Source organism: Chiroxiphia lanceolata, chromosome 6 (genome assembly GCF_009829145.1).
Source record: "Chiroxiphia lanceolata isolate bChiLan1 chromosome 6, bChiLan1.pri, whole genome shotgun sequence".
Lineage (NCBI taxonomy): Eukaryota > Metazoa > Chordata > Aves > Passeriformes > Pipridae > Chiroxiphia > Chiroxiphia lanceolata.
This window is the reverse complement of record NC_045642.1, coordinates 15,870,551-15,893,053: the sequence shown is the minus strand read 5'-3', so window position 1 is coordinate 15,893,053 and position 22,503 is coordinate 15,870,551. Positions and strand designations below refer to the sequence as shown.

General features: G+C 40.2%; 1 protein-coding gene across 3 annotated transcripts in view; it reads left to right on the top strand.

Annotated features, from left to right (window-relative positions):
* The window catches only part of KCNQ1 (potassium voltage-gated channel subfamily Q member 1), a 340,214-nt gene extending 319,325 nt beyond the window's left edge, over positions 1 to 20,889 (top strand). For all 3 annotated transcript variants that reach the window (XM_032692166.1, XM_032692165.1, XM_032692168.1), the window contains one exon: positions 19,296 to 20,889. In XM_032692166.1, coding sequence (XP_032548057.1) covers positions 19,296 to 19,496 — 201 coding nt within the window. In that variant the 3' untranslated portion in view covers positions 19,497 to 20,889. The remainder of the gene's footprint in view (positions 1 to 19,295) is intronic.
* Positions 20,890 to 22,503: the final 1,614 nt, after the last annotated feature.

Below are 22,503 nucleotides of genomic sequence, written 5' to 3'. Positions count from 1 at the left end.
TTCTCTTAATCATATCATAGAATCACAGCCGGGTTGAAAAGGACCTCTGAGATCATCAAGTCCAACCCTTGATCCAACACCGCCGTGGTTACTAGATTATGGCACTCAGTGCCACATCCAGTCTCATCTTAAAAACCTCCAGGGACGGAGAATCCACCACTTCCCTGGGCAGCCCATTCCAATACAATTTAGTTTTAGGCAGCCCTGCAAGAAATAGGGAGTTGGACTTAAGGATTCTTATGAGTCCCTTCCAACTTGAGAAATTCAATTATTCTAAATACCAATTTAAAACAAAAATAAAGCTAGTTGATTTTCAGGAGGAAGCTACTTCTGACGTAGAAAACTCTTTGTTTTTTTTAGAAGACAAAAGTCTTCTGAAGGCAAAGTAGTATAATAATTCTTTATTTAAACATGTGTAACTACTCTTTTTTTCCTTTTCTTTTTTGGTAAGAATGTGAGAACTACAGGTCAGATGTTTAGAGAAATCCCTTAAGTGATTATTTACTTTTTTCCTTGAAGCATGGCACAGTTTGTTGTTTCTGTGGCTGCTTGCACAGAGGACTCTGCAGAGAAATAGCAGAATCCAGACTTCCTTCACAAAATAGGAAATCCAAATAGGGGACTTTATTTCCTAAATTGGATTTTTCTAAGGCTTCAAGTAACAAGTTCAGAAGTAACTATTGCTATGTGAGCATATGTATTCTTGCAAGAGGTTAGAGGTGCGTTGCTCCCTCCTGTGCTTAGACCCTGTGTGCCCAAAAGCTGAACACAGCTCTGAGATCTCAGCTTCTAAATACAGATTTAAGTAGACTTGTAGTTAGAAAATAAAGGGTTAATGAAGGAAGATGAAGTTGGTTTGAACTGGAAAACATTGGTTCAGTTCCTAGCTTTTGCCCCAGATATTTTATGTGTGAGCACAGGAAAGACATTTAATCCCTCCATATCTCAGTTGAATATGTATAAAACAGGAATGAAAATACAATCTTTGTTCCATCCCTTGTTTTTATCCCATCTCTTTAGATCATGCGCTTTTCAAGGCAAGGGCTGTTTCTCTCTCTATGTGTGAATCTCAGACAAGGCCCCTAAGTGCTATTAGTGTGTAGTAGTAGTAGTAATAATAATAATAATAATAATAATAATAATAACAATAACAATAGCATATGGAGTTCAAATTCTGACAGACAACTCTGAGCCATTACACATTCAGGAGAGTGAAACACAGCCGAGCCCAAGACAGCTATTTTCATCAGAGACAAAGGTTAACAGTTTGGCAGGGTGACCAAATTTGGTGTTATGTAAGCTGGGCTTTGCAACTTCAAACCATGGGTTTATTATGTTTTGGGGGTTTTTCCTTGCATTTCCATAGGGTTTGGTCTGTGACTGGCACTGTTTCAGAGCTGGCTCACTGTGGGTTCTACCCTGCTGCAAACGACATTTGGAAATCTGAAAAGAAGGTTTCTTTAATTAACTGAAAACCAGAGCCTATAGTCTACTTGATATGAAAAATAGACCAAATTATAGTGGTATTCATAGCCTGCTGGAATGGTTGGTTGTTTTGGAAAAAAAATGTTTTTAAAGGAGTCTTGCCAAGAAACTTCTCTCAGGAAATGATAAATGGCAGTTTGGAGATTTGAGTGGCCTGTGCTGTATGTATGTGCCTTGGTAACTGCTGACTCCATCCGGTGTGCTCCTGATGGCTCCCAGATTCACAGCAAGGGAATTTACAGTCCTGATTCACGAACTCATTACTGTCCTGCAGTTCAGGACTTTTACGCATGGCCTCAGGATTGTTTTATCTGAAAACAATGCAAACACATTTCTTTAAATTACACTTCAGATAACCTTTTGGGTTGCATTACTTTTACAGTATAAAAGCCTTGCAATTTCTTTTCCAAAACTATAGTTTCTCTGTATATACCCTGCCAGATTTGATGTTTTCTGTTTAAGTTGGATTTTTTTTAATTTTTTTTAAATAGTATGTTTCCTGTGAAGCTGTGAAATTTTAAGAGGTTTAAATAACAGAATAGTGAAGACTTGGCAAGAATTTGCATGACAGTGTCGTGTTTTAAAAAGTAAAGACTGTCTCCGTGCACTGATGAAAGGTCTGCTTTATACAATGCACCATTTAGTCATAGGAGTTCTTTGCAGTGATATGTGTCATTTATTATATTCTGTTACTATAGGGGATATGTTTTGTGCAAGTGGACAAGCCTCTGGAGTGTGCTCTTCGGAGTGCTAACAGTAATCCATGTTTTCAGGCCATTTATATTACCTTAATTGCATTGACATCAATAAGTTTACTCCTCATTTACTCTGGGGTAAAAGAGAAGCAAACCGGGACTATTGTATATTTAGGCGACATTGTTGCAAAACATGTCCCATTCCTGAGTCACAGTGGAGGGAGAGAGAGGTTCATGCAGTACACAGAGCTCAAGGGATTATTGTTTTTCTAACGTTGCCTAATGAATCTGACTGAAAAGGGTCACACAAATGGTAGAAAAAATTTGCATCTAGATGTCAATGAAAATTTATACCATGTGCTTGTAAATTACAAAATGAAGTACAGATTAAAGAGTTTGGAGATAATTTGATAGAAAATGTATTGATTCATTGCCTTTTTCGAGTTCCTAGGGACCTTAGGAAGAATTTGTGTACTTGGTCATTTGCATCCTTGAAAACCTTTTTAGCATTCACACAGAAGGCAGTTGTGAAAATGCCAAATACTTCAAGGATCCCTTCTCTACCCTGGCTCCATTGGTTTTCTGCCTTTGCTCCTGTTCTTTGCTGTTTCTGAACAAATTCTGCTCCCACTCCCCTTTTGCTTACCCCAGGTATGGTACTGTGGTACAGAGCAGCTGTAAACACCTGAATGGGGAACCCTGCCCACACCATCACTGCCCCTTGCCTTTGGTGGATGGTGTTACTTTTATGCTGAGAGCAGCATGACACCTTGGAGTATATTTAGTTGAAGGGCAGCATCTACCTAAAGTAACTTTCTGCACTGTGATTTCCCAGTGAGAAACCTGCTGACAGGTTTTACAAGCAGTGATTGAGAGAAGAGGAATGTGAAATGCAGTTATCTCTGCCCCCTATGACCACTTAGATGCTGGTTTTCAGATTATATATCATGGATTCTTCAAGTTCTGCATGCTGAGCTAAGGGAAGTACCAGCACTGATTAGCATCAGTGTGAGCAGATACCATCTGGGAAGAACTGATAAATTTAGGTGGATAAATAGCACCTATGAAACACAAAGGGAATAAAATTAAATTATTCCACGTTTCTCCCATTCTGTCAAGCTTTGCTGGGTCAGGTATTGATATACAAGAGATGGGAAAAAATGTCATTTAATGAGTCTGAAGAATCACAGAATTACTAAAAATAATGTTAAACTTCAGATTTCAACAACAGTTTCTGATTACTCTCTTCATTTTCTCTATTCATTCGAATATTCTGATCTCTTTTCTTGTGGCCAGCAATGGAGTATCATGGTCTTTCACCTTTAGAGACTTCGGAGTGTGAATCTTTTTCCAGGGTTTTCTAGTTTTTCAGCACTGGATGACTGCTCTAGAAATATAATGATGTCTGTCTCCTGGGGTGGCTGATTTAAAACCTTTGCCATGAGCAATGACCCCTGAGTGAGTGAAGTGTGTAATTAGTACAGGTGATTTACTCTTCTAATGAAAGCATTTTTGGGCTCAGGGACAGTCTGCAGAGGTTGAGTTAATGTCATTTTCTACACAGGGCAAGCTGCTTTGTCCAGCAGGGTTATACAAGCCTTATTAATCAATATAATAAGCATTATTTATAATTATAAATAGACTATAATTGCAATATGTAAGGAGAGAAACCTCATTTTGACCTCTTGTGTTGTGCTTTCACTGTTATGCAAATTTATAGACTATATATTTCAGATATACTTCAATCCAAATGGATATCCGTGGATCTTCCTCAGTGAATAGCTCACCGGGGTCAAGGCCACTCAGAGAGTAAGAGAAGTGTTGAGCATCTTGCATCATGGTGCTGCAAAAAAGTTTGACAACATTTGATCTGTGTGAAGTATTCATATAGAAATGGTTTCCTTGAAAATGACACTTATTTCTATGTGTCAGTTGTATTGGAGAAACACTGTGATTTAAACAAACTTATGCTTTAGCCAGAGGCTTGTTTTGCTATTGTACTAGATTCTCTGTTGTTCAGCAGCAGGGGAAAAAAGACAAAGAATCAAGATAAAGTTGTATTTGTGATGATGTGTCTGTATGTCTGCACGTCATCTGCAGGCTGTGGATTTATTAGCTTTTAAGTTTGTAGAACTGTTATATAAATAATGCATATCAGAGCTGGTCACACATGGTCTACTCACTTGCACATGTACACTGTGAGTACTAACTGAGCCAGAGAGGAGTAAGTGCAACCAGACCTCCTCTGTCCTCTCTGTAAATCAGCTTTTAAAAGCCAGTGTCAGACACTTGTATCATCATGACAGTCCATGTCCCGTCTAGAAGGATGAATTGGTGTGGTTATTGTGGGGTTTCCAGGTGGTGTGGGTGCAGGACTTGAGGCACATTCATTTCATTTTCTGTTGTTTCCATTTCCTCAGCCATGAGTAGTGAGTATGATAAAGCATTTTGAAGCTTGGAGGTCAAACATGAAAACAGAAGCACTTGGTATTTTTATAGTTTTTGTTATTCTCACTGCTGTTCTGTATTAATCTTAAACTTTGGATGAGATATTAGGAAGAAATTCTTTACTCTGAGAGTGCTGAGGCACTGAAACAGGTTGCCCGGAGAAGGTGTGGATGCCCCATCACTGGCAGTGTTCAAGGCCAGGCTTGATGGGCCTCATGACAGGTGCCCCTGCCAATGGCAGGGGGTTTGGAATTAGATGATCTTTAAGGCCCCTTCCAACCCAAACCATTCTATGAGTGTATGAATATATAAATCAGCAATGCAGATATTATAAACAGGAGCAACCTATACCTGAAAGGAGCTGTGATGCTTGAGACTGAGTTAAATCCCTGTCACATTTCAGAGCAGATGGGTCACAGCTCAAATTGTTAGTCAAATCACATAAAGCCATCCCAGAAAATGGATGAAAAAAATCTTAAATTAATTTTGAATTATGTTAGCATTTTAATCTGTAAAGTCTTTAGTAGGTACTATCTGACAACCTTTTTCCAAAGGTTGCATGACTAGGGGTGAATTAATTTCTCCAGAGTAGCTGATTACTCTCTCTGTTGCACTGGGGGAGCAGTACTACTAACAAAAGAGATTAGCAGAAGACAGAAAATAAATAACTCCATAGTAACCTGTTTTACTCATTCAAGGAAAATATGCAAAGGGAAATAAGAAATGGCTGCAGCTAAACCAGTTTGTGTGGTGATACTGGCATGGTCTGGCCTCTGTGAACACAGATGATCAATCTCCAGGAGGAGCAGGCTGCAGCTTGCTTCAGACACAGTGCTGATTCTCTGGTGTTCACTTCCTGGAGTGCCACTGTCAATGAAGTCCTTTCTGACTGATGCCCAACACAAACTTGGTTCCTCTGTGGAGGACCATCCTTTAGATGACAATCTAAGTGATGTCTCTCATTACTTGCATTGAAGATCCTGTAGCAGTCTTAGGCTGTCTCAAACAGGGTTCAGTAGCTTCTTTCTGCCACCTTGATGTTGTCCTCTGCTTTTATTATATCACTGCTCTTTGTTCCTGTCTGTAAATGCTGTGGAGTGTTACCCTGTGCTGTGAAACAGATGTTGCCTCCCATCAAAGAGAAGCTTTATTTTGTTATTGGTTTAACAGGGGTTAGTGCAGCCCGTGGTGGCAGGGACTTAATGGGAGAGAGCCAGCTACATATTCATGCTCCACCTTTGTTCAATTGATAACAATTCTAGTAGGAGGTGGGAATGGAGAAGGGAAACGTCATAAAGCTTTATGTGCAAGACTGTCACCACCTCTGCCTGAAGGATCTTGCAGCATTTCATCATGTCTAGACTATATGTACTGTGTGATCTTGTGTAGTAGCCTCCTCTATCATAGTATAATATTACAAAGCCCGAAGCCTTTTTGTTTTGAACAGTAACGATCATCATTATCTTCAGAATGAGCAATTCAGGCTACTGCCTATGAACCAGAAGAATAAGAGGTGGTTGCACAGCTAACATCTGGAGCTGGGCAGATCATTTAGTCTTCAAGCCTGTCATGATGATTAATCAGCTAGGAAAGACTGTGAGCCTTTTGCTTCCACCACTGAACAGTTGCTTATGCTGCCAAGAGAGCCACTTTTGAGTCACGGTTTACCAGTCCAAACAAATGCCCAGCCTGGCTATATTCCTAGAAGAAGTTACTGACAAAGAAAAGCACTAAGAATTTTTTGTTATCTTTGTCATCCATTAAATTTTTCAAACATATTATTTTATCAGAAACATTTGCTTACATTTGAAGACATTATAGCTTAAAATGTTATGGAAAAGAGCCTTAAGAGTTTTAACTAACTCAAAACCAGAGGGAAACCTGCAATGGAAGCAATTTGGAAAGTTAACCCATGCAGAACTTGTTACCAGTAGCAGCCAAATGATCTGTCTCTTAGTTTTCAAAAATGAATGAAGCCTCCAAAGCGTTAGGAAATTGGCTTAAAGCCATAAGGTGGTATTTAAGCAGAAAAAAAGAAAACAGATATCAATCTTCTAGTTTCTGAGACCTTGGTGTACAGAGAAGACCTGTTTTCAAGGCTTCCTCTGCAATAATGTTAGATAGAAGTTAACTCTGGAAATTGAACCTGATATTCTTGCATAGGAGGTTGGCTTCAGAAATTGCAATTTAAAGAAAAATGTCCAAAACTACAAAATGCATAACAAAATAATCACTTCATTTCACCCGAATTCAACTGGCAGAGCTGTTGAACTCCTGCAGGCATGGTAATGACTTTGTATGACCCATGAAATTTGACTGAAAACCCTTCTTCATTAGCAGTTGGTTGCCTTTGTTGTAGCTTTGCTCCTGGTATCCATAAGATCTCCTAGTTTGCCTTTATGAATAATGCCATGACAGCCAACAAGTGGTTTCTTTTCCTTTTAAACATGGGTTTCCACTGGTAAATATATTGCATTCTAGTTCACTCATTGGTTATTTGCTGGCTTGTGATTGACTGTATGTGCCTCCACTTCTTGAATTGGTCAGTAAATGAATGAAATGTGGTTTTGGGATGTCCAAGGCAAGTTGATTTTAGAGGGTGCAGAGCCACCTGCATGTTCTCTGGATTTCAGTGGGTTTTGCTAGGAGCTTACATTTCTACAAAATGGAAGTGGTTTTATTTTTAGAGTATTGTGAAGGAGATATTTCCAAGGATATGATTTCAGCGGAATTGAATGGCGGTTGGAAAGGCTGGGGGAGTAGAGTAGGCTCGCAGACTTTTTATCACCACTGAATTTCACCTCTGATCTCTGTGCAGCCCCTGGGAATGAAAAGTGCCTTTGGAATTGTGTGTGGTTTTCTTTCGTTCCACTGAGCTTTCCCACTGAAATTTTCTGTCTTGCATCTGTGTCTTTGTAAAGCTTAATGCAATGGCAAAACAAGAGGCCACCTCTTTTCTGAGGAGCAGACTCAAGCATACAAGAACACAGCCCTGGTTTTGTGTGTTCAAAATGGATGCAAACTTGCCACCTTATTTATCACTAGGGTTTCTAACCTTCCAATGCCATGGCCCATAAATGACTTCTCCATAATAATATTTATCAAAGTATTTCTGGTCTAATTATTCATGCTGAGCTTGTTATCTAAAAATTTCTCTTGAAAGAATCTTTTTAAACATTTTTCTTTTGAAAACAAATTCATGACCACATCAAACAGAGATTCATGTTGCCGTTAGTTTAATTACCAGCAGCCCTCAGGGAATCTCAAAACTCACTGTTGTTGTAATTGCTTCTCTCCCTTTCTCTCCCTCACTCTTTTTACCTTCCATTTTTGATTGCTGCAGAAGTCATCGTATGGTTATTAATTTTTTAAGCTCATTTTAGGTACAAAAGAGTTTATGTCCATTTTTGCCCATATAGAGACTATCAAATCATAAATAATGAGTAGATTATGGATGCTAAAAAAACTCCCCAAAGAACTTTTTTTAAAAAAAATAATTGAAGTTTTCCTAGTTTTTAACTTTTTAAGCAAACAGGCAGATAAGTGCCCTTCCCTGTGCTGTGCCACAAGGTCAGATCCATAACCTGTGAATGTGCCTCACTTTTTATTCCAACCATAAAGCCTACCACACCTTGTCTGGCTTTATTCCTTTTGAAAAGCAGTATGGATGCCTCATTTGGGTGAAGTGTGAAACATAACATAAGCAATGCTGACCTAACTCGACATGATACATGGCATATTTGCTTTAAAAAAGAGCAGCAGTCTCAAATCTGTTTTGAATTAGTAAAAGTGTTTGAGAGAAAGAAAGGAAAAAGGGAACCATTTCATAGCAGGCATCTGAAAAATAACAGCTTGGAGGAAGGAGGAAAAATTGTCAGGCAAAACCTAACAGTTAAAGCTGAAAAATGTATTTCTAACACGGGGGATTATGAGTGTATATCTTATACTTTGGGGGTTTTTTTAAATAAAATCTTGGCAACTTAAATGCATACTATGATGATCCAGAATGAGAACAGCTACTCAATGGTGAAATTATCAGCAGTACTCCGGTAAGAGGTTATTAGTCATAGTCCCAGTATCATACAAGAGCCAGAGCCAAGGATTCAAGAAGCAAAACATTCCCCTTTGGAGAGAGGTCAAGATTAGTCACTTTTGTTTTCTTTAATGGGGAGGTGAGACAAGGGGGATTGGAGGATTTGGGCTTTATTTTGCTGTGGAGAAGAGTTCTGGACATATTTTTATGCCAGTTGGGTCTTCCACTCTTTTTTTTTTAACCCTAAAGTGTTGTAAATATGCCACTGTTCCACACTGGGAACAGGAATCTACAGCTAGGAGAAAGCTGCTATCTGACAGCCAAACTTCTGACAACGAAAATATGGAGTGATTTTCAGAGGCTGTACTGCTGCGATTAAGCCAGCAGAAAGGGTCCTCCAGAGGCAAGTACCACGGGGAGTTTTCTTCACATCTGTGCAATTGAAGCATCTGAAATATAAGTGCCTGTTAGTAAACAGAAGGTCTGTCTTTCCTCTGCATATAGGTAGCGGGGTGTTCAACCAGAAGGACCCAACGTGGGAATGTTTTGCTGAACAAGAATGTGATTGAGAATGAGAAAGCAGTCAGTTTTCCAACCTTCTGTCTCAATAATAAAAACCAGGAGAGCACTGTGAAGTTTTTTGTGAGATTGGAAGATGTGCCCAGCGCAAGGGAAAATATTTTTAAGGTTTTGTTAGAGCCCCTCATCCAAGCTGAAGTTAAGGATGTTTAGTGTATCTGAAGGTGGGCCACTAACTTTACTGCCTCAGTTTCCCCCATGTTGTTCTGGCAATAACAGTACTTATCTCCTTTAGTGTTCCTTTGTATAGGTGCATCCAAGTTCACACAGTGCTTTGATATGATGCACTAACATAGAATCATAGAATATCCTGAGTTGAAAGGGACCCACAGGGATCATCAAAGTCCGACTCCTGGCCCTGTACATGACTGCCATTTATTCTGGAACTCTAACAAACTCTTGCATAAAGATAAGGGGCTTTTTTTCCCTGTTTTCTTTGATCAGTATTTCCCCTATATTTCTTGTTCCCTCAAGCCTGTTTCACATGCTCCGTAAGACTGGATTTCAATTTAAGCAGAATTTGGGAAGCTGTTTATGATGATGATGATAGATGGATATCCAGTGATTTTTGCAGATACATTAACTGCTAATACTTTTGGTATCACTGATTCACTTGTAAGGAAAGAATCCCTTTCTTCTTGCCAACCTGTTATTTTTAAATAGAGAGGGAAGACAGTTGTGTCTGGTCAAAGAGATACTATTTCCTGAAGGTGGGGTTACAGTAAATGAAGATAAGCAAATTCTTGAAAAAATCAGAGTATTCAGTTAATAGGATAGGAGGATTTTATCATCTTTAGTAATTTCTGATAAAAGTTATATTTAGAGACAAGGCCCTCAACTTCACCTTCCTGGCTTCATGCAAAGAGTAAAAAGCCTTCCAAGCTCCCTTGTTCCTCTACTGATACACTGTTAGTTTGGAGGAAAGTGTTAAAAAAATAAATATCTGACCTTTGTAATATTTTAGAGAAAAAAATGCTGTATCCTGAGGCAGTGCTGGGCCAAAGACTGTAGATTTTGGACACTGTTCTAACTTGAAAATTTCCATGTGTTTTAAGTCTCGTCTCATTTATCTAAAACAAGAGTCAACCACAAATTTTAATTGCTTGGCTATAGCCTTCTGGATGCCAGATAGATCTGCGAGCACTGCACACATCTGGGCATGCACTGAGTGCTGTGAGGCCAGCAGGACTGGCCTGGGAGCTTGGGGAGTGATAAGCAAGCAGAGGGGCTTCGTCGTCCAAAACTACACCTAGAGCTAAAGAAAGGCTCTCAGAAAGAGCTGATTTCCAACAGTTTGGGTGCTTTAAATAAACTAAATATTTTTGCAAGTTGCTAATAACAGCAACAGAAGTGCTGAACTAAGACCAGTTTTCTCCTCTCCCTTCTGAAGTGACATCTGTTTCCAGTCCCTGCTTCTTACCATCTCCTCCAGCCACATCCATCGTGGTCCTCGTTTCTGATTTGACTAGTAGCATTTTAGGTTATCCCTTTCCAACTTTTTTTACCCTCAGGTCTTTCTGAATCCTCTCCACTTCTAAAAGAATCATAGAGTGACTTGGGTTGGAAGGGACCTTAAAGATCTTCTAGTTCCAAACACTCTGCCATGGGCAGGAAAACCTTTCACTAAACCAGGTTGCTCAATGCCCCATCCAGCCTGGTCTTGGACACTGCCAGGGATGGAGCATCCACAACTTCTGTGGATGACCTCAGATTTCCAGTGCCTCACCGCCCTCACAGGAATTTCTTTCCTATACCTTGCTTAAATTTCCCCTCTTTCAGTTTGAACCCAGAAAAGACAAAAAGCACTTAAAAGAAGCACTGTCCTAAAAGCTTTCCAGCTGTTGAGGTCTTGTACTCTGTAACAGCCCCTGAGCAAATGTAGTTAACTCTCTGTAACTTAATTCTCCCATTTGCCAGAAACCTCCCAACCTCCTTGTTAGAAGGAGGGGTTTGTATTCATCTTACCTTCCTTCTGTTAGTCAAGCAGCAAATTATAGACAAAGAATTTTTATGAAGGTACCTGTAAAAACCAGATCAACTTGTTTGTAACTTTTGATTTCTACTTATTCTTCATAATTTTTAAGATCTTAAAGGAATTGTTCTCTTACATAAGCATAACATCTGTTGTTGCCACTTGTTTCTTTATAGGGGAAAAGGGCAGTATTATAGTAGTGGTTTTTTACACTTTTGAGAAGTGTAAGAGAAATATTTTACTATAAAAATACAGAGCAAGATGAGAGCAACAACAGTGTCAGTTTATTGGAAAAACAGAATAATTTTTAGTATTTCAAAGCAGAGATTGTCATTGATAGCTTTATGCAAGAGAGCTGATTTTAGAACTCGGGGTGTTGCAAGTCCCTTTCTTTCCAAAAATGCTTTTTGTCTGAAAATAGTTCATTTTATTTGTCAGTTAAGACAGCAGTTACAGTGTTCATATAATATTTTCATTGACTAGAAAGAAACTTGTCCATGCAACCCTCAAAACCTGTTAATTTTGTGGCTCAGCAGCTCTGCCTTTATGTTTTCCTAACAATGAGCAAACTTGTAGTAGAGTGTTTTCTCACTGGCTCCATTTCTTCCATCCTTCCCCGTGACACCGCATGCATAGTTTCTTCTTTGGCCAACTCTCAAGAGAAAGTACAGACAGTCTGGAGAATAAATCTTCCTTCATGGAGATTACATTCTCCTACAAACACCTCAATGCTGGTATATAACCTCCAGCAAAACTGCTGCCTACTCTCTGGCAACAAAAAAACCACATTGAAGCCAGAAGTTCTGATAAGGGGTTTCGCAAGACTCAGGGATCTTGGGTATGGAAGGAAGACAAATTCTATGATTTTTGAAGAATCATACATCTGAAGAAAGAAACTTTCTTTAATTATACTGAAATTGTTGGTCTCTCCTGCCACTATTATAGTTACAGAGAAATATTTAAAATAAATTCTCTGTGAAGATTCCATTACCTATCCCTGAGCTCCTCTAGAAACCACCCCTAACATCATACCTATTCCTGTCCACAGACCCCTCAAAACTAAAGCATTAACTTTTAGAAATACTGAGATACCAACATACGTAGGGACTTAGCAAGAAGAGGAGCCAAGGAAGCTGCTCTGTGAAGCTTCCTCAAATATTCTGGAGAACTTAAATAGAAAGGATCCCACCAAAGACAAATGTGACTTATAACCTCACCTATTCTTGCAGAACAGGCTCACTGTTCTTGAGTACCACTTAAGATACAGATACAGGATACTGATACAGTCCTTCATTCCTAACATCGCCATTAACAGGTATCATAAGTTCTGGAACGTTTTTTGCCTTTCACCTTTTCAGCTGAATCATTAGTGTGCCTGCAGAAGATTTTGTTAACAGAAAGGACTTTTTTGTGTGTTCATCTGAAATATAAAGTTAGCTTATTACTGAGTGTAGTAATGCATAGCAAACACATTCGGGATTCGATACAACATGGAAAGATGCACGAAGAAAGCATCACTTTTCTCACGAGAAGTTTTCTACACTGCAGAGCAATAGGGTCCTTTTTAACAGGTCACAGGTCACCAGGAGTGATAAATACATGGAGGTCTCCCCAGTCATCTTCAGTTATTTTGAAAAAGTGCCTTAAAATGTTAGTTTACTTTGAGCTAAAAAGCAGCACCCTCAGGAATGAATACTACTCAAGATAAGTCAGGGTAGCAGACTTGGGAGTCTAATGTTGGAAAAGCAGATGAAATTTTCCTTTATCACATTTTCATTTGGCCAAGTGTTGCTTGTATTCTGGTTTCTCTCTTCTCCTTTAGCAGCTTCACGCTTGGCTTTCTTTACTGAGAACAAGGACAGTCCCTCTGAATCCCCTGAGTGAGCAATGTGCTGACAAAAATTCTCTTGATTAAGGACAAATAATCTGTTTAATCAGTCAACCATGTTAAGAACATAGAAACCACCATTCTGTCCAGAGGCACTCTGATTTTTACCCTTCATATTTACTTTTAAAATCTCTGAAGATAAGAATGAAGGGCATATGAGACAGCTTTAATCAGCATCATGTATCGACCTTGATCCCTCCAGATCATGGAACAATACTTGGAATAACTTATTAATAATTTGTGGTTTTGTGGCCTAAATTATGCCAAACTCCAAAGTTTATCCTTCAGCTTCCCCACTATCCTGAATAACCATGGCTGAAAATACTGTTCTGCTCAGTTCCTTAATTCCTGATAAATTCCTCTATTTGGTTTTGGGAATAGGTCTCCAAAATGCTGATCTTTAGTTCTTATTACAGAGATGCTTCAAAGGGACCCTTCTGCAGGTGCCACTGGAGCCACTCAGGCTTCTATGTTTTGGTTTGGTTTGGGTTTTTGTTTTGTTTTGTTTTGCTTTGTTTTGTTTTGTTTTTAAAAGCAAGGAAATAAATTCATTGTTACATATTATGTTCAGAATCATGCGACAAACTTGTTATAAGTGCTTAAAATTACAGGGCATTTCAAATTAATATGATGTGAAGATCTGAGGAATTTTAACAGATAAATATAATAGATAAATAGATAATAATAATTGATAAATTATTTTGTTTTCTCAACAAGAACAGTATCTGTCTTGTTCAGTAGTACCTCCTCGAATGCCTTTGATACCTTTATAAAAATTGATAACTTTATGAAAGCATGTCACTAAGGCTAAGAGAATTCGGATTGTTCAGCCTGGAAAAGAGAAGTCTTCAGAGTGACCTAATTACGGCCTTCCAGTACCTGAAGGGGCCTACAAGAAAGATGGAGAGAGACTATTATAACAACATGTAATAACAGAACAAGGGGGAATGGCTTCAAAATGAAAGTAGATTTAGTTTAGATATTAGGGAAGAAATTCTGTACTGTGCTGGTGGTGAGGCACTGGAACAGGTTGCCTGGAGAAGCTGTGGATGCTCCATCTCTGGCAGTGTTAGAGACCAGGTTGGATGGGGCTCTGAGCAACCTGGTCTAGTGAAAGGTGTCTCTGCCCATGGCAGGGGATTGTAGATGATCTTTAAGGTCTCTTCCAAACCAGGACATTCTCTGGTTCTGTGGTTTATATCCAGTTGTAGAGGACTGCTGCTCCTGAAAACATGACCTAAGAGGACTTTGTGATTCTTAGCAACTACATCGTCGCTGCTGGTCTATTGCCCGTGGTGTCAGAGTAGTCACGGGCCTCTCTGGCATTTCAGGCAGAAGAAAAATCTCTTCTGTGACACAGCTACATTTCTTCATTATGTGTCATTTAAGATTTGTGTGCTAACCTTTCAGTCTTTGTGAAGAGCTATTTGATTCAGATTTGGTTGGTTGTTGGTTTGGGGTTTTTTTCTCAGTGCACTGCATGGATGGGATTTTATTTGTTTCCAAGAGCTAGTTTCCAAACTTGTTTAAATCTGCTTCTCCCCATCTGTGCTCAATCTATGATCCTTGGATCTTTTTTTTAAAAAAACAAAACTACTTATCTCGGAGGATGGAAAAATCTTGTATTCATACAATATTTTGGTAAGACTTAGGAATAACTGTGGTGTGTAATTTCTGAAGTTTCAAACACTCCTTCCTCTCCCCAACAACTGTGAAATACAAAGAAAATTATTTGCATATAAAGAATTTGATCATCCAAACATCATGCTTCTAATGAAACATAAATCATCTACAAAGAGCTTACTTAGTTTTTCCTAAAGGAAACAAATCAGTCTAAGTCATTTTTCTATGTAATTAACAATGTTTGCTGTTTTAAGTACAGAGATCAGAGTTGTTCAAAGCAGTTAAGATTAGAGCAACATCAGCAGTTTTTCTGTTTTCTTTACTTTTATTCGTTCTGGCATTATAGCTAGTTTCTAATCAAGTAAATATGTTTGAAAGCATGATTCAGGGGAGATGATACACTTCTTTGTGCTAAGTACATAAAGCTAGTTTAATAAAAGGGTATTGCACACACTGACATTTTTCTAGTGGGTATAATTCTCTCTGTAGCAAACAAGTGAATGATACATTTCAGGATGTGTGTTTGGATGACTACAGGCAGATTGGGCATGCTAATAAGCGAGGCTGTTCACCAGGAAGCCTCTTATTCTTGTACATCAGAGGCCTGTGATGACAGTAGAAGTTGCCTTCTGGTGGCTTTTACTTCTCTTTTTAAAATATCTCATATTTTAAGCAGATGCTCCTTTGGCAGAACCAAGGGTGGAAGCCTGTGATCCCACTGCTGCCTCATTAGCAAATGTCGTCTTTTCTGATGCAGCCCGAAGAAGCATAAGGAGATCAATGTACAGAAATCCAGATTGATCCTTCTCTTGTAATATCCAAAGAATATGTTACTATTTGGGACTGGTGAATTGGTCCAAGACTGATATAGAGCCCAGTGATTGCCAAAAACTACCCCTGACTTCAGCGTGTCTTGGAGCAAGCCCTTCACGGCACAGAACCCCCAGGGAAATGACTTGCTCTGTTGGAAAGCAAAAACTGATTAAACAACAATTAAACACAACCAGCTTTCTGGACCTCCCTCCACAAAAGCCTGGTGGCTTTAGAGCCCTACCCCAACAAGCAGGAAAATGGAAGACGAAGGTCTTTACTTTTAATCTCATATGGCTCAGCTCAAGAGCAATTAGCTTCTGCCTCTGCTTCTGTGAGCCTCCTGCACTCCACAGCTGCAGCAGCCAGACCTTGTTCCCTAGAAAAAATTAGACAATAATCTCTGGGAATTTATTTCCCAGCAAGAATTTTCACTTCTCACTTCTCTCCAGTACTTCATCACCAAGATGCACAGCTGTTGAAGGACTATCCAGATCTCAGTCCAACCTACTGTCATGTTCAATAGCTCATCACTGCAAGAGTTTCATAAATGCACATTTTCCAGATATATCTCCAGTGTTTCCTCTGGTAATCCCAGCCTGGAATCACAAATTAAGAAATATATACATATAAAAATCCCCTAGTTTGTTTAGAATAATTGGCAAAAAGACATTCCTTGCAGAAGAAAAACTTGTCCTTCAGATTCTGAAGATAGCTGTTTGTCTGAAGGCTTTCACTGCAGTTCTTCCAACACAGTTGTCTCAGATCACAAATGATACCTGGGCAGTGGGGGATGCAGAGATGAGGTATTTTTGCAGACTTCACTCCCACTGATTTGTACTGTCACACTTGGACCATTACGAGTTTACCATCTGTGATGGGCACCATTTGGGCAAAATGTCTCTTTTTTTAAGGGAGCGAACAAATAGTGTTGAAATTAAAACCTGATGATCTGCTCAGTTTTCCATCTGTATTTCCCTCTAGAAATCTTGAACTTATGAGTTCTTCAGCTTCCTCATTTCATAGAATCTCATCTTTCAACAGCCATTTCCATCCAAAATTACTAGTGTTTCATGTACCATCTAGGGTGCTTTGCCTAATGTTTTCAAAACCAGCTGCAAAGTATAAATCTCTGGCACCTCATATTTCTAAATCACTGTATCTGCTTCTCCAGCAGTTGTACAAAGTGCTCAAAAAAACCAGCATTTTCTCTATGGTAGAAAAACATTTTAGTCTCTGCTGAAATCCTACAGGTTTGTTGATGTTCTGCTCAGCCTTACTGTCTTTTGTTATCCTGTGTGATACTTGGATGACAGCCAGGCACATATAAATTGCTCCCACTCGTGCTCTCTCTGGTGGTTTTATGTGCCTTTCACTACTTTCTAACAGATATTATAGGCAACAATTTATTCCTATCACTTTTTTTTTCTGCTTGTGTTCTTTTCCCTTTTTAAAATGTACTAAATCTTTTTGCCTAGAATTTACTCTAGGTTTTAGAATCCCTGTGGATCAATGGGTCAGAGACTGCAATGGCAAAATCGAGACTTTCTTATTAGGCCGTGTGGGAGTGCGAGGCCATAAGGCAGGATCTTACTGCCCAGTTTCAATGCTTTTGCCATGCCAAGGATCAGAGAGTGGGCAAGACTTTGAAGCTGGAAGTGCCCATCTTCCCCTTGGGATATCTTGCTCAGTACACTGGAGTCTGCACAGAGAGGAGGCTTCCCATGCCAGATAAAAGGATGATGCAGGTTACTTCTTGACTGGAAGATGCAAGAAACCAGAGACTGAATCTGTGTAGAAACATTTAATTCTCATTTTTCCTCTGAATAACACAAATGTACGCCAAATGTAACATCCACAACCTAACTTCTTTTAGGTATCTGGCAGAAGAAAATGGGCATTATGGATTCAGGCTGAACACCTGGAGTTCCACAGTTAAGAAATTAGTTTTTGGCTATCTGTACTGGGTTTCTGTGGCTGGGTTTTGGTAGCAGGAGGGGGCTACAGGGGTGGCTTCTGTTAGAAGCTGCTAGAAGCTTCCTCTGTCCCGTGGAGCCAATGCCAGCCGGCTCCAGGATGGACTTCCTGCTGCTGGCCAAGGCTGAGCCAATTAGGAGCAATAGTAATGCCTCTGTGATAACATATTTAAGAACAGAAGATTGTTGCGCGGAAGAAAGTGCAGCCAGGGAAGAGCAGAGTGAGAACATGGGAATAACAAGGTAGACACCAAGGTCAGTGCAGAAGGAGGGGCAGGAGGTGCTCCAGGCACAGGAGCTGAGGCCCTGCAGCCCGTGGTGCAGCCCGTGGTGCAGCCCGTGGTGGAGCAGCTGTGCCCCTGCAGCCCAAGGAGGACCATCAGGGTGCAGAGACCCACCTGCAGACCATGGAGGAGCCCATGCTGGAGCAGGTGGAAACATGAAGGAGGCTGTGACCCCATGGGAGGCCCAGGATGGAGTGGGGTCCTGCTGGAGACCTGTGGCCCGTGGAGAGGGAAGCCCATGCTGGAGGAGGTTTTTCCCGGGTGGGACTTGTGGCCCCTGTGGGGGACCTACGTCAGTACAGCTCATTCGTGAAGGACTGCACCCCATGGAGGAGCGACCCACGGGACAGCAGTTTGGGAAGAGCTGCTGCCCAAGGGATGGACTCACGCTGGAGAGGTCCATCTAGGACTGTCTCCCGTGGGAGGGACCCCACTGGAGCAGGGGAAGGACTCCTCTCCCCGAGCAGTGACAGAAACAACAACTGACCATAACCTCCGTTCCCATCCCCCTGCACCACTAGGGGGGAGGAGGGGAGAACACTGAAGGAAAGAGGGATGGGGGGAAGGTGTTTTTTAAGACTGTTTTATTTCTCACTCTTTGGCTCTTATCCTGTTAGTAAAAAATATATGTACTATCCCCACTTTGAGTCTTGTTTTGCCTGTGAAGGTGATCAGTCACTGACCTCTCCCAGCTCTTTACTCTACTCATGAATCCTTAGCTGGTTTTTTTCCCTCTCCTCTGTCCAGTTGCAGAGGGAGAGTGAGAGAGTGGCTTTAGTGGGTACCTGCTATCTGGCCAGGGTCAACCCACTACACCATCTTAGAATTCTTAGTTTCTGTCTTGATGGGTATCATGTCATTGATCATGACACAGTGAGAGCATAAAACTGAATCATGCCCCACTCCCAGCCCTTGCCAGAGACCGCAGCTGCCATATGCTCACAGCAGCAAAAATACCTATGGGCATCTTGTGGCCTGAGCTGGTAATTGGGCCCAAATGTATCAAAGAGCATCAGTCAGTCCCAGCTTAGAGTTGATTTCATCACTGCAAGTCAAGCAGTTATTTACTAGAGCATATTGATAAAATTAAGGCATATAAGCGTGCTTAGAAGTTTGTCATGTTTTCAAAAAAAAATATAGACACTAATAACAAAAACAAAAACAAACAAAAAAAGCCACAGAAACTCAGTTCTGGGACTTAGCTCTCTATTGCAGCACATCTCTTTAGAAGCCCATTTGTCATGTGTTCATCCAGGTATAAAATGAGCATCAAAGCACATACCAGAGGTGAGTATTAACAAGGCTGTCCTCATCCAACTCTGACCTACTGCATTAAATTTCTAATTATCTGTTTGATGAACTGTGAATTTGTGGTATCTTCCTAGAGGTTGTTGTGATCTTAATTAAAAAAACTTTCATTTTATTATCGCATGTGTATCACCTGGTTTGTTGCAATTTTCTCGCATGCTACTACTAAACAAAGCTCCCCTTTGCCTTTGTAGGTTACACAAATGGACCAGAAACTGAACCTCATTACAGATATGCTGCATCATCTGGTTTCCCGTCAGCAGGGGGATCAAGGGAACAACAGATCATCTCAGAGAGGCAACAATGTCAACTCGGATCTTTTCCTCCCAAACAACACTCTACCGACCTATGAGCAACTGACAGTACCAAGAAGAAACGAAGATGACATATCCTGATGTGGTATAAGTCTGGGCTGGGTTCTTCTTGCCTTTCTCCTTTAAATGGGACTGACTGTTGAGAACCTGGAAGAAATTAAGTCCATCTGCCAACCAAGAAAGCACGTGACTACTGTATCTCTACCAATAGTCTCAAATATGCTCCTCTAAAGTTGCTCATAGTAGCCAAAGGATTGCCAGGCTGTCTTCCACCAGGCAAAATTCCTGGAAGCTCTACCTTGATTTCGTTCATGAACAAATGATCACAACTTCTTATTTCTCAGAAAGACCAAAATGATATCAAGACAGGCAAAATGGCAAGGATTTAGAGCTCCTTCAATAATAATAATAATAATAGCAATAATAATATTCTAATAATACTTGAACTTAGATGGAAAAAGTGCATTCTGTTTATGAATCTGCAGATAGCAATATATTTCTACTACTAAGGTTTTTAAAACAAACTAGGATAACTTATGTTGTTTTTATTGTATAAACATACACTAACATTCTAGACAATAACAAACCACATACTGAATGATTTTCTTTTTCTGTTTTATTTTAATGTTACTACATAAACAGTTATGAGATAATGACCAGATTTTTAAAATCTGTTTTTCTTCAGGGAGGAACTAATCCTTAATCTGAAACAACACTATTTATAGTGGAAAGTGATATAGATTTTCTAAGATATCATTTTTTCATGGAGAGACAATAAAGTATTACATAGCAAAAAATTATTCCGCTTTCTAGAAAATTGTTGCCAAAGAATTTATATATAAATAAAAAAACACCATGATCTGAATGTACTTGTCCTGACATAGCATTTTAAAAAGAAGGCCTGCTACTTCTTAAATCTACCGGTTTTTAACTTACTGAGGCCAAGAATAATACAAGAGGCTGAAGTGACTGGACTTGGCTGGTCAAGTGCTTGAGCTGGCCACTTACAAAACATCCATAATCCTCTCAGGAATCGAGACCCCAGTTCAGGGAAGCATCTCTCCTCCACACAAAATATATGACAATTTGAATGGTTTCCGGAGTAATGTCTTGAGAAATCCAACTCCCCGCAAGAGTCATTTGGTATTGAAAAGTGCCAGCTCTTTATTTAGAGAACCAAGGGCCTCAGCTGCAACCCGTGGGGCTGAACCACATTAGCCCATGTGCAACAAAACCAACATTTCATTTAGCTGCAGTGCAACCAACAGAGTTGGCTCAGGGTGACTTTTCACATACACAACGTGAGCAGGAGTTGGTCTGTGATTACTAAGGTTGAAATTCAGCCCTTGCAGATAGTCAGCACCTGAATCATATCAGCCCTTCTTTGAACATGAAGCATTTAAAGCTGACAGAGTGTCAAGAAAAGCTATTTAGTCCAATGTGGTGGTGGTGGTAGCTTGTACTGCTGGCAAAAAGAGAGAAATGTAGACAGATTTATCAGCTCTCATACTTTGAGCATCATACACATCCAGTACACCCTGTTTCTCTCACTGTAGAGCCTGTACCCCACAGTGGTGTCTCTCCCCCTCTCCATCTGCCCTAAAGCCTCATAACTTGGAACAGCCGTTAACATTACCAGTCTGTGATGTCTTTGAGCAATCTGAAATACTGACACATAACGAATGAGATCACAGGGAACCTTCTCATAGTGCTGCTCACATTCTGGGCTTTCTTTTCAACATTTCATCTCTTTCACTTGGACTGCAGAGAAAGTATCCTGTATTTAACTTTACAGATTCTGTTACAATTATCCAGCCTCACAGTTGTTCAGTAGATAAATGTTAAGGGTGTGGAAATTTACAGGCATAAAGAGGAATTGTATCTGGGCATTATGTTTTCATAGAAATCAAAATTATTCTCATGATTTTGAACATTTTTTTAAATGAGATTCACTATGTAATTTCAGGTTATCAATCAGCCTGTTAATTTCCTAATAAAATACAGGACAAGAGTACCATGTCTTCTGGTTATTCTAAAATCCAGACACTTGATACACACAAGAAAGCTGCTGACTTTTCTTTCTTTCTCTCAGCCCACTGTACAGATGCTTTATTTGCAGTGCAGGACTGTAAAACCTTCTGCTGATTCTTTACTAGAGAAATAAAAAATCAGGACTTTATTGGCTGGGATGACTTTGCAGAGAAAGGTTGTCATACAGCCTGGCTAAAAGCAGCCAGGTCTGTTCATTTCTGGGGGCATTGTGTTAGCCAAAAAATGTGTCCATTCCTACCTGTTTGTTCCCAAGACCATACCTCCATTCTGTGTTTGGCAGCTAGTCTTGGTGATAACAGTCTGGCATAGCAAATATTTAATGCAAAACAACTTCCCTTTCTTGTCAGTTGGTCTATAACCATCTGAAAGTCATTGTTATCAGAATCCTTGGAATGACGGCGGTTTACAGGTTTTCAAGGCTAGTAGCAAGTTGTGAGGTCAGTGATTCCTCACCTAGGTCCAGCTGATCACTTCAGTACACACCTCTGAGACCTGCTACTTCAAATCTGATAATCCGCCCCACCCTAAGAAAAAGAAGATGATCCATTTTCCCAGTTGAAAAGGATGTTAGCCATCCAACTTTGCCACGTAGCTTCCTGGAGCCAGCCACCCTCAAGTGTTCACCAGAGACAGGTCAGACCTCTCTGCTTGGAGGACGGGTCTGGAATTGTCTTCCCTGCTGGGGCTTCATACCTCAATGATTTCTCCTGGAAGCAGATGCCTCAGCATCTTTCTTCTGCAGAGCACTGTGGACCAGCAGCAGCAGGAAGACGAGCTGAACAGTTAAACGCTGGACCAGCATGCCGTGAGTGTTTGTTTCTGCTGGGATAGGAGGTGTTTGTAAATAGCTTGAAGGGGAGCAAAGGAAGCTTTAAGGCAGGCCAAGCCTTGACTTAATAATTTTCTACCCCATTTTTGAGAACTGTGTTAAAACAAAAGCATGTGAGGCTGCAGAAGAAGTCTCTTTCTTAGAGCAGCTCAATAGCAGTTTGTATTTCAAGGCTGGTGTAAGTTAGACCTGGACTCTCATCCCTGC